Source organism: Dipodomys merriami, unplaced genomic scaffold (assembly GCF_024711535.1).
Source record: "Dipodomys merriami isolate MVZ:Mamm:240054 unplaced genomic scaffold, mDipMer1.0.p SCAF_3, whole genome shotgun sequence".
Taxonomy (NCBI): domain Eukaryota; kingdom Metazoa; phylum Chordata; class Mammalia; order Rodentia; family Heteromyidae; genus Dipodomys; species Dipodomys merriami.
In genome coordinates this window covers 81,274,858-81,290,906 of record NW_027204492.1, presented here as the reverse complement: position 1 = coordinate 81,290,906, position 16,049 = coordinate 81,274,858, and the positions used below count along the sequence as shown (strand labels likewise).

The following is a 16,049-nucleotide window of genomic DNA, read 5'->3' as shown; positions in this document are numbered from 1 at the left end:
AAAAAAATAACCAGCAAAAACTAAGTTGGAGGGATGACTCAGAGGGAAAGAATCTTTCAAGCAGGCCTGAAGCCTTTAGTTGAAACTCCAATGTCACCAAAAATACAAAGGAAAAGTAAAGATTTGTCATACAAATATTAACAGAAAAAAAATTATCACCAATATACTTGTTTGAAAGAAATAGTAAAGGACATTCTTCAGGCAGAAGGGATAATAACATAGGTCAGAAAAATGGGTCTATAATTAAAAGAAGAGTGAGTTAATTAAATAGTTTAAAAGATTAAATGGAAGTAACTTTTTTCTTATTTTTCTCATTATTTTCCTAAAATACAATTTAAAGCAATAATAATACTTTATTAGTGGGAAAAATCCCTAGAGATTTTATTTATTTCTTTCGTTTTATAGTAAAAGTAACAACAAAAAAAGTAGCCCAGAATGGGAGCTTCTGAGAATCAAAGCTCTGTAGGATGAGATCCTTCCTTGTAGTTTGAGGCACAGTGTCAACAGGACACAAGTAGACTTCATACAAAATTTCTGTCTATTTGTGTCCCTCTGTGTCTGTTATCCAGCAACTTGTTTCTGGAAATGATACAACAAGAGAGTACTTTCTGAATAAAGGGAAGAAAATGGGAATTTGAGGAACTGGTAGGTACCAAAAAGAGAAGAGGAAACAGAATTTACCTATGGCCTGTGAGTGCTCAAAGACTGGGAAACTCAACTAGCAAAGACTTGCTAACTAGTCAAGTCCCACAATGACCACTAGGTGGTGCCCACCCAGGACGGACCTAAATAGTACTATTGTAAATGATAAGGAAATTGAACTGACCTTGGAACACAGAAGGCTAAAACAAAAATGTAAACCTTCTCCACAGATTTAAAGAACATTCAGAGTCTCAAAACAATATTTACAACACCCAGCATATAAACTTGTGTGAGACTCAAATTTGCCAACTAGAATACAGTATACAGTACTTTTGGTTATTAATCTTAGAATATAAGTGAAACCGCATTTTTCCAGTCATTTATCTCTATTCCCTTCACATTTAATGATGCTACAAACTGCATATTTGATGTATTAGAGTTGGAACCTAGGGCCTTGTGCATGCTAGGCAAGTTCTCTATCACTGAGCCTTATCCCCAGCCTGTGCTGACATTATACTATACACTTGTAATAGTTATATCCACTCATCACAAATGTCATTCAGTACTAGGTTATCTAGACATTTTAACAATTTATATATAATAAAATTCAGTCCTTCTAGTTTTGAGAAATCTATAAAGTCAAATACTTACATCCATAGTACTATATAGAAAATTCCATTGTCCCTAAATTCTCTTGTACAGCCAATTATAATTAAGCATGCTGACCTTTCCCAATTCATCAAAAATGCTGATCTGTTTTCTATTCTTATATTCTTTGCCTTATCCAGGATACTATATAAATGGAATTATATGACAGTTTTTGGATCTGGTTTCTTTCTTGCACTGATAAATTTTAGTTTGTAATACATTTAAGAATCACCCTATTAGATGAGTCAATGGTTCTCTTATTGCTGAATGATATTCTAGTTTATGGTTGTACTGTAGTTTGTTCATCCATTCATCAATTGAAAGACATCTTGGTTATTTCTAGTTTTTAGTGATTTTTATGAGGCTTTATAAGCATTCTTACATACATTCTGTATAAACTCAAGTTTTTAATTTACTTCAAAACATTGAAATTAATTCTTATAGCAAGGAGTGACAATGTCTGATCATATGTTTTTTTTTAATTTTATTTTATTTTATTTGAGAACATACTGTACAGAGGGGTTACAATTACATTGGCAGGATAATGCATACATTTCTTACCAAGCATTGCAGCCTCCTCCTTTGTTTACCCTTCACCTCCCTTCCCAGCCTCCCCCCTCCCCCCACCCAATCATACCCCCCTCCCCCCCCACACCGACATTGTAAAGCTTGCTTTGACATGACATTTTGTAGTTCTCCTTGTTGCAACAGGTCTGATCATATGTTAAATGTATGTTATGCTAGCCTGTTTTCTGGGAAGTCAGAAAAATGTTGTTGGGTGGTAGGGATTTCTGGGAGGTGCCTAAATCATTAGGGAACATGTTAAAATTTGTGTGATAGTTCTTCTGCAATCCCTTGAGTTCTTGGGAGCAGTTAATTAATTACCTTGGCCTCTAACTTGTTGGTCCTCTCTTCCTCTTTCCCTTGGGTTAGGAACTTCTGATTGGAGATGCCCATATGACAAGGAGCTGGTCTCTGGCTAACAGGTAGTGAGAAACTGAGGACTTCATTCCAATATGCTGTAAGGAACTGCATCTTTCAGCAACTAAGTGAATTATATTGGGAGTGGACCTCCTTTAGGTTTGAGATGACTGCAGCCCCATCCAATACCTTGAGCGTATGTATCCATGCTAAAGATCCTGAGTCAGAAAGAATGCCATTGCCAAATTTAAAGGAAATGGAAAAACCTGGAAAAAATTTATTAAGCCAGGCCCCCCAAAAGTAGGGTGCATGATTTCCCTCATTTATAATAATGAGAATATGTCTCTGAAATTCTTAACAGGGGATCTCAATAGCCCAATTGCTAAGTTCATAGGACCATATATAATGAAGCAGATCAACATGAACTACAAGAATTGGAAACAAGAGGTTCTTATTATGTCCTGTATGCAATTATTTCTTTTTTTTAATTCTTCTGTTTTAATTTTCTGTACCCTTTGTCTTGTATATAAGTTTTTCTGATCTGTGGAAACAATCCAGAAACAGCTGGACAAAAGATGAACTAATGTAACAATGATACTCACTTGACACTATGTTGGAAATGAACTATACAACTTGGGGGAAGTAGTAAGCAGGAGAAAATGAGGGAGAAGGTAATAGTGTTTTCAAAGAAACGTACTCACAGGGCTGGGAAGGTGGCTCAGTGGCAGAGCGCTTGCCTTGCATGCCTGAGTCTCTGGGTTCGATTCCTCAGCACCAGATAAGCAAAAAGAAAAAAGCTGGAAGTGGTGCTGTGGCTGAAGTGGTAGAGTGCTTGCCTTGAGCTGAAGAGCTGAGGGACAGCACCCAGGCCCAGAGTTCAGGCCCCACGACCAGACCCCCCCCCCCAAAAAAAGAAAAAGAAACGTATTCATTATCTTACTTATGTAACTGCAACCCCCCTGTTCATCACCATTACAATAAAGATACTTTTAAAAAAATGATCCTGGGGCTGGGAAGGTGGCTCAGTGGTAGAGTGCTTGCCTTGCATGCATGAGGCCCTGAGTTCGATTCCTCAGCACCACATAAGCAAAAAGAAAAAAGCCGGAAGTGGCGCTGTGGCTCAAGTGGTAGAGCACTAGCCTTGAGCTGAAGAGCTGAGGGACAGCACCCAGGCCAAGAGTTCAGGCCCCACGACCGGACCCAAAAACAAAAACAAAAAAATAAAAATAAAAATAAAAAAATGATCCTGGGGCTGGGAAGGTGGCTCAGTGGTAGAGTGCTTGCCTTGCATGCATGAGGCCCTGGGTTCAATTCCTCAGCACCACATAAGCAGAAAAAGCTGGAAGTGGTGCTTGGCTCCAGTGGTAGAGCACTAGCCTTGAGCTGAAGAGCTGAGGGACAGTGTCCAGGCCCAGAGTTCAGGCCCCATGACTGGAAAAAAAATTAAAAAAATAATAAATAAATAAATAAATGATCCTGAGTCAGAGGGTCCAGCTTAGCTGTGCACTGATTGCTAACTCACAGGAACTGTGAGATAATAGATGCTTGCTGGTTTAAGACTCAAGTTTAGGGGAAATATTTTTATAAAACAATACATAAAAAAAATACAGTGGAGCTGGGGCCAGTGGCTCATTCTTGTAATCTTAGTTCCTCAGGAGGCTGAGATCTGAGTATTGCAGTTCAAAGCCAGCCCAGGCAGGAAAGTCTGTGAGACAGTTATCTCCAATAAACTACCAGAAAAGCCAGAAGTGAGGCTGTGGTTCAAGGGGTAGAGCACTGGCCTTGAGAAAAAAAAAACCTAGAGACAGAGCCAAGACCTTGAGTTCAGAACCAGCACACACAAAACAATAGATCACAGAAAACACTTTTGGGGTTAAACTTAGACATCTATACAAATATGAGTGTGTTTATTGAGTGGCAAAGTGAATGTTTCTTGCTCGGCTACTATCGAAAGATGAAACTTTGTACCCTAGAACTTGGATTTTGAGATATAGCACATAGAAAACAAAGTAAATAAAACTCTGTATGCTCAAAATGGGAAGCTGGGTCTAACATCCTATCTAAAGTGGGGGCTTAAGAGCAAAGAGACAAATGGCACATGGTCTCACTGATATGTGGATGTTAAATCTAAAATGCAAGGAGATTCAACAAAGTAAACAGGAATTGAGAAACAAAGGACCTCCTCTCATATTGTCATATCATTACTAAATGATCCCATGTTGTTGACCACATATATATGATATATAGATATATATCATATATATGCGCACATCGGAGGGAAGCTAGGAGGAGGACACAGAAACAGAGGGAAACAGGGGAAAACATACAACAGAGTGGCCCATCAGCTGTACTGGATATTGATGAAAACAAACTAAGCAACTCAAGGGCAGAGATGGGAGGGAGGGAATGAGAGGGAAAGAGGGAACAGCTTATACTTAACAAAAGGAAAGAAATGTACATATCACCCGATGTGAAAGAAATAGTTGTATTGTCAAAGCTCATAGAATTCACAAACTTTATAGACAACGATAATGACAATTTGATTCATGAAGGTTAGAATGTGTTTGTGACTTTAACTATCACTATCTCACAATACTGTGCAATTTGTGAAATTTATGTAATCACTGAATCACAATAAAAATTATTAAAAAAATAAAGTGAGGGCTTACCAAAGGTGACAACATCAGTAAGAGAGGCAAAAGCACTAAACTGAGAAAGACTGGCTCATCCTTGGCTTACATGAGGATAATAAGGGAGTAAATAAGCATTCCTGGGATTCCCTAACACAATACTGCATTCATATGGGTTCTGAAATGGACTAAATACATTACCTGTATAGGGAAAAAAATAAACCTGCTCAAAACACATATACAAATATACTTGGAGCAATGTGAACAAACACCCCCCCCTCCAAAAATAAATCCCAACCTCTATGAAAAAGAATCTTCTATAAAAAATCAGAATTAAAAAAAATGTATGACTGGAATTACCTGTTGCATACTATGAAATAAATATTTCAAAGACAATATGAAAAAGAGGATGGAGTTGTAGCTTAGTAGCATCATTGAGGGCCTGGGTTCAAAACCTAGCAGTGGAACAAAAGTATCAAAAGGATGTCAAAGAAATATGAAATACACATACACTCTCTCTATATATATATCACATATCACATATGTACATATATCATATATATATACATATGTCACATATATACCATCTGAGGTATTTTCCTTTCTTTCATTGTGCCACACCTGGGACTTGCACTCAGAGCCTGAGACCTGTTCCTGAACTTTCTTCCTCAAGGCTAGTGTGCTACCACTTGGGCCACAGCTCCACTTCCAGCTTTTCGGTGGTTAATTGGAGATAAAAGTTTCATGGACTTTTCTGTCTGGACTGGCTTCAAATAGCAATTCTCAGATCTCAGCCTCCTATGTAGTCAGAATTATAGGCATGATCCATTAGTGCCCAGATCCCTGTGAGTTTTTTTTAAAGAATCAAATAAAACCTCTAGAAATCAATAAGTATTAAACTTACAATTCAATGCATGGGTTAAACAGCAAATTAAATAGAGGTAAAGAGATAATTAGTAGGTGACGAGATAATTAGTAGATTGGAAGACAAATCTGAAGAACTTAGAGGAACATAGGATGCATAGGCTTACATCTGTAATCCTAGCAACTTGGGAGGCTAAGATCTGAGGATCACAGTTCAAAGCCAGCCCCGGCACAAAGTCTGTGAGACTCTTATTTCCAATAAACCACCAGAAAACAGGAAGTGGCGCTGTGGCTCAAGTGGTAGAGTGCTAGCCTTGAGCTGAAGAGCTCAGGGTCAGCACCCAGGCCCAGCGTTCAAGCCCCATGACCAACAACAACCACAACAAAAAGATAAGACACATAAATATCCAATAAAGATTAGAAGACGTGGATTTGGAGGTGTGGATCAGTAAAGCACTAGTCAATTAGTAAAAATGTCAGGCACTGAGTTGGAGTCCAGTCTCAGACTTAAAAGAAAAATACTTGACAAGAACATATGCCTAGATATGACTGAGAAATAAGGTATGTCACTGACAGAGGAAAACAGCCACATTTTACCATTTCTTCTAGCATCCTGTTTCAGAAGCTACATTCCTGGCAAAATGTAGGGGAAAGATCATAGGTTTCTTTCATCCACTGAGTCTACTCATATAATAGAGACTATATGCAAGGTGCTACAGGCTGAGTTTATTAGGTTCCTAATCCCTCACTCCAACTAGCTTATAGAGGAGGTTTTACATGAGGACAGGCAAACTAAGAAGACCTGAGGCTAATGCTTCACCTAGCATCCGGAGTGCTTGCTCAGAGTATGCCTAGGGTAGTACATAGAGGGCATTAAAGCTTTCTCCAAAGGAACTGACTATATTTGAAACAAGGTACAGTGAAGTTCAAGCTTAAGGATGCCACCAAAATCAATAGTTCCTCTTATGTAAGAGCAAAAAAGCTAAGCCATCCGTCAGTTAGTTCAGTAGAGAACTCAAGAAAGGGCCAGCAAAGAAGAGCCTATTAAGAGTAGGGCAAATCTCTGATTCACCTCAAATTGACCCCTGCCGCCTGAGTTTAATTGAATAAGGCATCTGAACAATGTATACCACAAAACATTACTCAAAAATAGAGCAATCAGCTAGTAATTAGTGAAGTCTGGAGTAAACACCAAACACACTGACAGCTTAATAAAGAGATCAAGGAAAGATACAAGGACACCCCAAAGATAACTACCTTCACACCAAAGGCTATGTTTTCCAAGAAGCAACACTAAAGGTTCACTCTGTAGGTAAACAGACTTCATGATAAAAGTCTAGCCATACCACAAAATAAAGCATTCCACTGGAATAAGGAAATGGCACTAGAAGGTAATTCAAATCCATAGGAGCAAAGAAGACAATGAGATCATTTATGTATATATGTATATATATATATATATATATATATATATAGGTATATAAATATATACCTGTGTTCCTTAATTTTCTCATCTCTTAAAAGATAAAAACATATAGCATATGTTTTTTTTATGTTTTATTTTATTTTATTTTATTTTTTTCAGATTTGTTTTCCCCTTTTTTTAAAAATTTTTTTATTGTAAAGATACTATACAGAGGGTTACAGTTACATGAGTGAGGTAATGAGTACACTTCCTCTTGAACATTGTTACCCCCTCCATTGTTTTCCCCCTACCATCACCTCCCTCCCTCCCTTCCCCAAGGTTCTTTTTTTTTTTTTGATTGTGATTAAGTGATTACTTAATTTCTGGAAATTCACAGTATTGTGGAATAATGATGCTCATTTAAAGTCACAAGTTCATTCTAACTTTCCTGGAGCAAATTGTCTATCACAGTCTGTAATATATAACGGTGCTCACATGTTATATACCATATATGTGATCAGCAGCATGGGGATATTTGGTAGTGGTTCAACCAGATGAGTGGGAGTTCTTTGTTTCTTAAGTCCTGTAAGTTTGGTCATATCACCTAACATTTTGGATTTATCATCCACTTATCAGGGAGACCATGTACTGTTTGTCTCTTCGTTCTTGGCTTACCTCGCTCAACATGATTCCTTCTAGGTCCTTCCATTTCCCTGCAAATGCCATTATTTTGTCATTTCTAATGGCTGCATAATATTCCATTGTGTATAGATACCACAATTTTTGGATCCATTCATCTGTGGTGGGGCATCTAGGTTGTTTCCATATCCTGGCTATTGCGAACAGTGCTGCAATAAACATGGAGGTGCACGTGTCCTTGTATATTGGTTCCTGTTGTTCAGGGTAGATGCCTAGAAGTGGTATGACTGGGTCATAAGGGAGGTCAATCTTTAGCTTTCTAAAGACCCTCCAGACTGCTTTCCAAAGTGGTTGTATGAGTGTACATTCCCACCAGCAGTGTAATAGCGTTCCTCGTTCTCCACATCCCCTCCAGCATTTGTCGTTGGCTGATTTGTGGATGTGGGACATTCTGACTGGGGTAAGGTGGTATCTCAGGGTTGTCTTTATTTGCATTTCCTTCACCACCAGGGATGATGAACATTTCCTCATGTGTTTCTTTGCCATTTTTATTTCTTCATTTGAGAAGTCCCTCTTTAGTTCCCTTGCCCATTTAGTAATTGGTTTGTTAGGTTTGGGAGGGATTAGTTTCTTGAGTTCCCTGTATATACAGGATGTTAACCCCTTGTCTGATATATTGCTGGTAAATATTTTTTCCCAATTAGTTGGTTGTCTTTCTAGCTTTAGCATATGTTTTTGACATATAAAAGTTATTACTGCATTATTCAGTTTTAGCATATACATATAAAATAAGTACAAAGTAGTCACACAAAAAGAGGATAAAATAGAATTATAATAGGTCACTCAAACAAAAAAATCAACAAGGACACTTCAGAAATATATGACACCATTGTTTCTTCAAAAATAAGATTGATAAACTAATTTGATCCAAAGGAAGAGACTCAAATTAATAAAATTAATTTGAAGTAGCTATAAAGTAGCTGTAATCCTAGCTACTCAGGAGACTGAGATCTGAGGATAGTAGTTTGAACAGAAAAGTTTGTTAGACTCTTATCTCAAATAAAGTACTCAGAAAAGGTACAAGTGGCACCTCCAGTGGTAGAGTGTCAGACTTGAGCAAAATGAAGCTCGGGTACAGTACCCAGGCCCTGAGTTCAAGCCTCAGGACCCACAGAAAAAAAAGGGAACATTACAATAAATACTTATGAAATCCAAAGAATCATGAAGAAGTACTTTCAAATATACTCAAACCGGGAGATCTAGAAGAAATAAATTTCAATACTACAATATTGAACAAGAGAAAAATAAACCACTTACAGCAGATCTATAATAAAAATGAGGTTGAAATAGCAATGATTTCCCAACCAAAAAAAGCTAAGCATGGATTTACTGGTGAATTCTATCAAATCTTTAAAGGAAGAACTAACAACAATACTGCTCAAACTCTTCCATGAAACAGAAAAGAAAGGAACACTACTGAACTCATTCTATGAAGCCAATTCTACACTTACACTATTCCAAAACCAGAGACACAAGAAAGAGAATTATAGACCAATCTCGATGATGAATATTGATGCAAAAATTCACAACAAAATGCTTGCAACCTTCTGTGTACTGGTGGCTTACACCTGTAATACTAGCTACTTAGGTAGCTGAGATCTGGAGGAATGTTGTTTGAAGGCAATCCAGATAGAGAAGCTTGCTAGACTTGATCCCCAAAATAAGCAGCCAAGCCGGGCCCTGGTGGCTCAGGACTGTAATCCTAGCTACTCAGGAGGCTGAGATCTGAGGATCATGGTTCAAAGCCAGCCCTGGCAGGAAAGTCTATGAGACTCTTATCTCCAATAAACCACTAGAAAATCTGAAGTGGCGCTGTGGCTCAAGTGGTAGAGTGCTAGTCTTGAGCTAAAGGGCTGAGGGACAGTGCCCAGGCCCAGAGTTCAAGCCCCACGACTGACAAAAAAACAAAAACAAACAACAACAAAAAATCCTTACAACAGTTAGGGGCTGGTTGCTCACATCTTTAATCCCAGCTACTCAGGAGGCTGAGATCTGAGGATTGCTGTTCAAAGCCAGCCCAGGCAGGAAAATCCATGAGACTCTCACCTCCAATTAACCACCAGAAAACCAGAAATGGTGCTGTGGCTCAAGTGGTACAGTGCTAACCTTAAGCTGAAGAACTCAGGGACAGCACCCAGGCCCAGAGTTTAAGCCCTACAATTGGGGGAAAAAAAACCTCCAACATTGACAGAATTACTGGGAGACAATGACAAATTTCATACAGTAGTAGAGGCCAAACCCACAGAAAAATGTAAGAACATGTGGACCAAATTGACTAGGACATAAGTGAGGTATATGCTGTATTAAACAGTATTCTATACTGTATATTCTTTTCAATAGCATATGGATTTACCAAAATCAACCATATGTTGCTCCATAAAGCAAATTTCAATAGATTGAACAGAATTGAAATTATACAAAGTTTGCTCTCTGACCAGGATTGACTTAAACTGGAAATGGCAAGAGCCTTGACCTATCCAAACAGAAGCTGGCCCAAGGGCTGGCATCAAGTACTGAGACCTTCTCCGTGCCAGGCATTAATTAACCTTTCAGATGCTAGATGATAATCAGTAGGTCCTAGCAGTGGTGGGATAGAGACCAAGGTGACCAGAGCAACTTAGTAAGTTGCAGAGAAGTGATAGATATGTTAATTGCCTTATCTGATCTACATAGCTTGTATACACCTATTGATATATCACATTGTCACAAAGTTCTGACAAGATTCATCCAGGGAGAAAAAAAGAAGATACACATAAACAAAAGAACAAAAGAAAGGATATAACTGAAAACACAAGAGAGATAAAAAAGAAATCTGACAATGGATATAAACTCAAAAATTTCTTAGAAAATACATAGCTTTGCAAAGCTAACTTAAGTAGAAATGGCAAACTGAAATGAGTCTATAACTATTAAGGCAATTATCAGTTAATTTTTAAAGGACAAACTAGGCTCATATGGTTTTACTTGGAAGTTCTGCCAAATATTTGAAGAACAGACAGTTCCTTGGACAGACTGTCAGAGAACGGAATGAAAGCAAATAGTGGCATGAGGTTAGTATAACCTTGACACCAAAATCAGACAGGGATAACATGAGAATGAGAATCATAATATTGTAGGCCCATCTCATTTCTGAACAACGGTGCTAAGAATCTAAACAAAATTTTAGTGAACTAAATCTAGACGTTTTTATTTATCCAAGCACAGTAAGATTAGTTCAATAGAAGAAAAATTTTTGTTTTACATCATATTCACAGGTTAAATAAAAACCATTATGTCATCTCAGTGGATAGAGAAAACATGCTTAAAATTCAGCATTAGCTCATAGTTTAAAAACTATATTGGAAATCTAGGAATAACAGGGACTTCCTTAACCTGTTAAATGATATCTGTCCAAAAAACTCCATCAAATTTACTCATGATAATATTTTAAAATTTAAAAAATTAGGATCATTTATCTTAATGTACATAACATTTCCATTCAACATTGTATTGTTCTGTGTGTGTGTGTGTGTGTGTGTGTGTGTTGGAAGTGGAGGTTGAAGTCTTAGTAATGTTGCAACATAAGAAAAAGTTTAAAGTCATTGCTATTAGAGGAAGAAAATGATAGCTGTTACTTAAGTTTAACAGGTTTGGCACACAAAGCAATTATATTTGCACACATCACTATCAAACTGCTATAAAATGTTATTTTTCTATAAAAATAGTGCTCACAGTAGAACAAAACATAAAATGATGTGCAAGTCCATGTAGATTAAATTATAAAACTCTACTCAAATAACATACAAGAGAACATACAAGTTTAGAGAAGATTAAATATCACAAAGATTAATTTTCCCCAAGCTCATTAACATATTGAATGTAATTTCCAATCAAATTCCCCAAAGTTTTGTCTCTGTGTATAATTTAATTCAAAAATTAATAAGGAGCTGGGAAGGTGGCTCAGTGGTAGACTACTTGCCTCTCATGCATGGGGCCCTGGGTTCAATTCCTCAGCACCACATAAACAGAAAAGGCCGGAAGTGGCACTATGACTCAAGTAGTGCTAGCCTTGAGCTGAAGAGCTCAGGGACAGTACCCAGGCCCAGAGTTCAAGCCCCACGACTGACCAAAAAAATAAAAATGAGGAAAATCAATAGACCGCATAGTCAGGACCCTCCAAGATGGCAGGACTTGTTCTACCAAGATAAGTATATGAGAATGTCTCCTGTACTACAGTTCATAACCAAAAACTAACAACACTCTGAGTGCTCACAAACAGTAAGGTGGATAGATAAACCATGGTCCATTCATAGACTGTAATAACACACAGCAAGGGGAGTAAATAAGCTACAAATATAATCAACAAAAATATAGATGGCTCATACAAACATGATGTTGGAGATATATTTATATTTATATGGAGATATATTGAACCCTCAGACAATAGCATTCAGTGTGTCTAGTATCAATAGCCTGGTTTACCCAGCCCAGGTAGTTGTAGTTGATCACTAAAGTATCTTATGCACATGAAACTCTATAGTTTACTATGGTGAATGGTCAGTGTGGAAGTAGCATAAGTGATGATTTACAAAGAATCTTCTAAGTATTGAGGGCTTGATGCTAAAAATAATACAACTAGCTTCTTGTTTAAGTAATGCCATTTATTGATGCATACTACATGCTGGCCACTCTTCTACATATCCTAACATGGTTTATTTAACTATCTCACCTTCACAATGTTACTAGCAATTTCAATTTACAGGTGAGGAAACAGAAGCACAGATATTGAGACATGTCTCAAGGCAGGGATGCAAACTCAGGCAGTCTTAGATCCAAAACTTCTCAATCAGTAAATTGCCCCATACAATACCAGGAAGTAGGTAACAATCCTTATAACTGAGGAAAGCAAGACTAAGAACTAAAGTGGGTACATATTATTCTATACCTTCTATAAGACAGATTATATTGGGTGAATAAGGTATATTATCTCTCTAACTTGAAAGACAGATTACCACTGGGTGCTGGTGGCTCACATCTGTAATCCTAGCTACTCAAGAAGCTGAGATATGAGGATTTCAGCTCAAAGCCAGCTTGGACAGAAAAGTCCCCATCAGACTCTTATCTCAAATCAACCATTCAAAAACAAGAAGTGGAGCTGAGGCTCAAAATGCTATTAGCATTAGCCTTGGGCAACAAAGTACTCAGGGCCAGCACCCAAGCCCTGACTGAGTTATAAAGCCCCATGATGGACAAAAGAAATAAAAGCTGGGAAGGTGGCTCAGTGGTAGAGCGATTGCCTTGCATGCTCGAGGCCCTGGGTTTGATTCCTCAGCACCACATAAGCAAAAAGAAAAAAGCTGGAAGTGGCGCTGTGGCTCAAGTGGTAGAGCGCTAGCTTTGAGCTAAATTGCTGAGGGACAGCGCCCAGGCCCAGAGTTCAGGCCCCACGACCGGACCCCCCCCCAAAAAAAAAAAGAAAAGAAAAGAAAAAGAAAAAAGGAAGACAGATTACCCAGGAATATAATGGCTCTTACATGGATGAGGCGTGGCATGCTTGCTTGTCAGCTTAGCCTAATAGGATCTACAATGGCTTGGTGGCAGGCTTCCTAGATCTACAAATGACTAAGTAAAATTACTGGTATAGAAAAGAATGGAGACCAAGAGGCTGGCTTTTGTCCTCTCTTCTTCCTCCTTTATTCACATCCTATAGCTTGTACCATTTACTTAATATTCTTCATCTGAATGGACTCTCTAAGCAGCTACTGCTTCCTTGAGCCTGAATCTTCTCCTCTCCTAGCATTAGGAGCATTGAAGCTTGATCATATAGTCCATGAGATGTCTGGGTCCCACAGACAATAAATGCCTTACCTCTACCCACCTTCTGGCTCCTCAGGACATAATTTTTGTGCTGGAAGCACCTTAGTCCGTAAATGTTCTCTGTGAGCTATGGGAAACAGTATACTCTAATATTCTATTTTGTTTTTGTACCAGTCCTGGGGCTTAACTCAGGGCCTGTGTGCTGCCTTTGAGCCTTTTTGCTCAAGGCTAGTGATTTACCATTATGCCACAGCTCTACTTCTGTCTCTGGCTTTTTGGTAGTTTATTGGAGATAAGACTCTCACAGACTTTCTTACTTGGGTTGGCTTCAAAACGCAGTTCTAAGATCTTAGCTTCCTAAGTAGCTAGAATTATAGGTGTAAGCCACTGGCTGGCTAGAATTATAGGTGTAAGCCACTGGCTGGCTGTGTGTGTGTGTGTGTGTGTGTGTGTGTGTGTGTGTGTGTGTGTGTGTGTGTGTGTGTGTGTGTGTGTGTGTGTGTGTGTGTGTGTGTGTGTGTATAGCTGGGTGCTGGTTGCTCACACCTGTAATCCTATTCAGGAGGCTGAGATCTGAAGATCTTGGTTCAAAGCCAGTCTCGGTAGATAAATCAGAGAGACTCTTATCTCCAATTTTCCAGCAAAAAGCCAGAAGTGGAAGTATGGCTCAAATGGTATAGCACTACCCTTGAATGAGAAACCAAGGCCAAGTGAGATTATAATTTTATAGAGTATAGATTTTATAGAGTATAGTTTCCTCTATGTTTCTTCTTAAATGTTCAAAGTGAACACCACACCAGCAGGCTGGCTCTGATAGACTGTCACCCCTGCCCCTAAGTCTTTAAAGTAGCAAGAGGGTCTATATACATCAAGAAAACAATGAAACAATGCAGGAGATGGGACACTCAGACTTTCCCAGCCCAGGCACGTATAGACTTCTTCGAAGAAGCTTGAAAAGGGGGAGGAGCAATACTGACTAGTGACAGGGTACTGTGGTATACCCAACACCTGTCCTCTGAGAAATGATGCCAGGAACCATCACCTTATTTCACCCCCAGCACCACCAGAGATCATTTTCCATCCTTGACAGAAGAAACCAAATAAAACATTCTAGGTTAGTACTGAACAGTCCCAAACTAGAACCCTCAAATTCCAAACAAGAAATCCAAACAAGGTCTAGATGCAAAAAGGAAAACTTCTTAGTCAAAGGTACCTGTGATTTAGAGATCATTACTTAATTGTCATTCTTTTTCTTTCTGGATTTCTTTACATTAGCCTCTTGTTATCCTGCAGGTATTTCATTCAGCTATATATCTATTCCAACTTCAATGTTAGGGTAGATGGATGGGGAGGGCATCCTTTGCTTTTCTATACCCATTCTACCACCACCACCCACAGAAATAAGCCCCACTTACAGCCCCTCCGCCGTTGTAGCCTGCTGTCACTGCTGTGTGGAATCCAGATCTTCTGTAATCTGGTTTGGGTGAGTTCTCCCATCTCTTGAGACATCTTAGGCTGTGCAGCTAATGATACCAATGTCTACAAGAACCGTGCCTCACTTCCTATCTTCCTAACTATCCTTACTTTTGTTACTGTAGCCAGAGTAGCAGGTGCACAGGCCTGGGACAGAGGAGGCACACTGGATTTCTGAGCCTCTCCCAGCCTGTCTCCAGCTCCCTGTTCTTTGTCCTCTAGTCCTAGTCTACCTCTGCCCCTGTATGTACCAGTGGGGACTTGGGTGCTGAGAGTGAAAGGCTGGGCAAAAGTCAGCAAAGGCCTCTGAACTCCAAGGGCTGTGTACATAGGAGATAAGTTGGAGCCCAGCAAGGAAGGCAGCCAGTAAGACAGCCCAGGTCTGGCCAGTAACTTCCCACCAATAAAGACAGGACTAGTAGAGTATGCAAATAAAAGACCAAAGATCATGTGCTTACATCTATGTGGAGTGGCACGGAAAAGGTGATGAAGGAGAGTCTCTATATATTTAAAAAATCAACTCAAGTACAATTCAAGCTGCAACCCAGAAAGAGAGATGCACAGAAATGCAAGGGCCCCAAGAACAAACTCACATACACAAAATACCTAGTGAAAAATGCAATGTTTTGAGCTAGCAATTAAAGACTAAACTGGAAGTGGAAGATTCACTGCCTCATTGCTCACCCGCACCCAAAATGTCATTGCAACCCTGTCTTCTTCTGAATTCAGTTGCCTTCCCTGCCGCAGGGCTTCTCCCTCCTAAAATGTGCTATCTGGGGCACTCTTGGAGAGACTGGCACTTTATACTCTCTCCAGCCAAGACTAAATAAATCAGAGTAAACCTGACACCTTGGGAAGAAGAGTGCATGTAGCCATTGTGGAGGGGGAGAGATGGTAAGCACTGCTGGCATGGCTGCCAGCTGCCATGACATGCCCTAGGGATAAAGGCATCATATCTGATCCCAAACCTG

At 39.1% G+C, this 16,049-nt stretch overlaps 1 protein-coding gene across 2 annotated transcripts in view; it reads right to left on the bottom strand.

The window, feature by feature from the left end:
• Pfkfb1 (6-phosphofructo-2-kinase/fructose-2,6-biphosphatase 1) overlaps positions 1-16,049 on the bottom strand; it is a 56,906-nt gene that overhangs the window by 36,585 nt on the left and 4,272 nt on the right. The window contains exon 1 of one of the 2 annotated variants that reach the window (XM_070040380.1): positions 15,021-15,383. The exons of the other annotated variant lie outside the window; for it this stretch is intronic. Coding sequence (XP_069896481.1) covers positions 15,021-15,114 — 94 coding nt within the window. The 5' untranslated portion in view covers positions 15,115-15,383. Of the gene's footprint in view, positions 1-15,020; positions 15,384-16,049 lie in introns of those variants that run through there. 2 annotated transcript variants of the gene reach the window in all.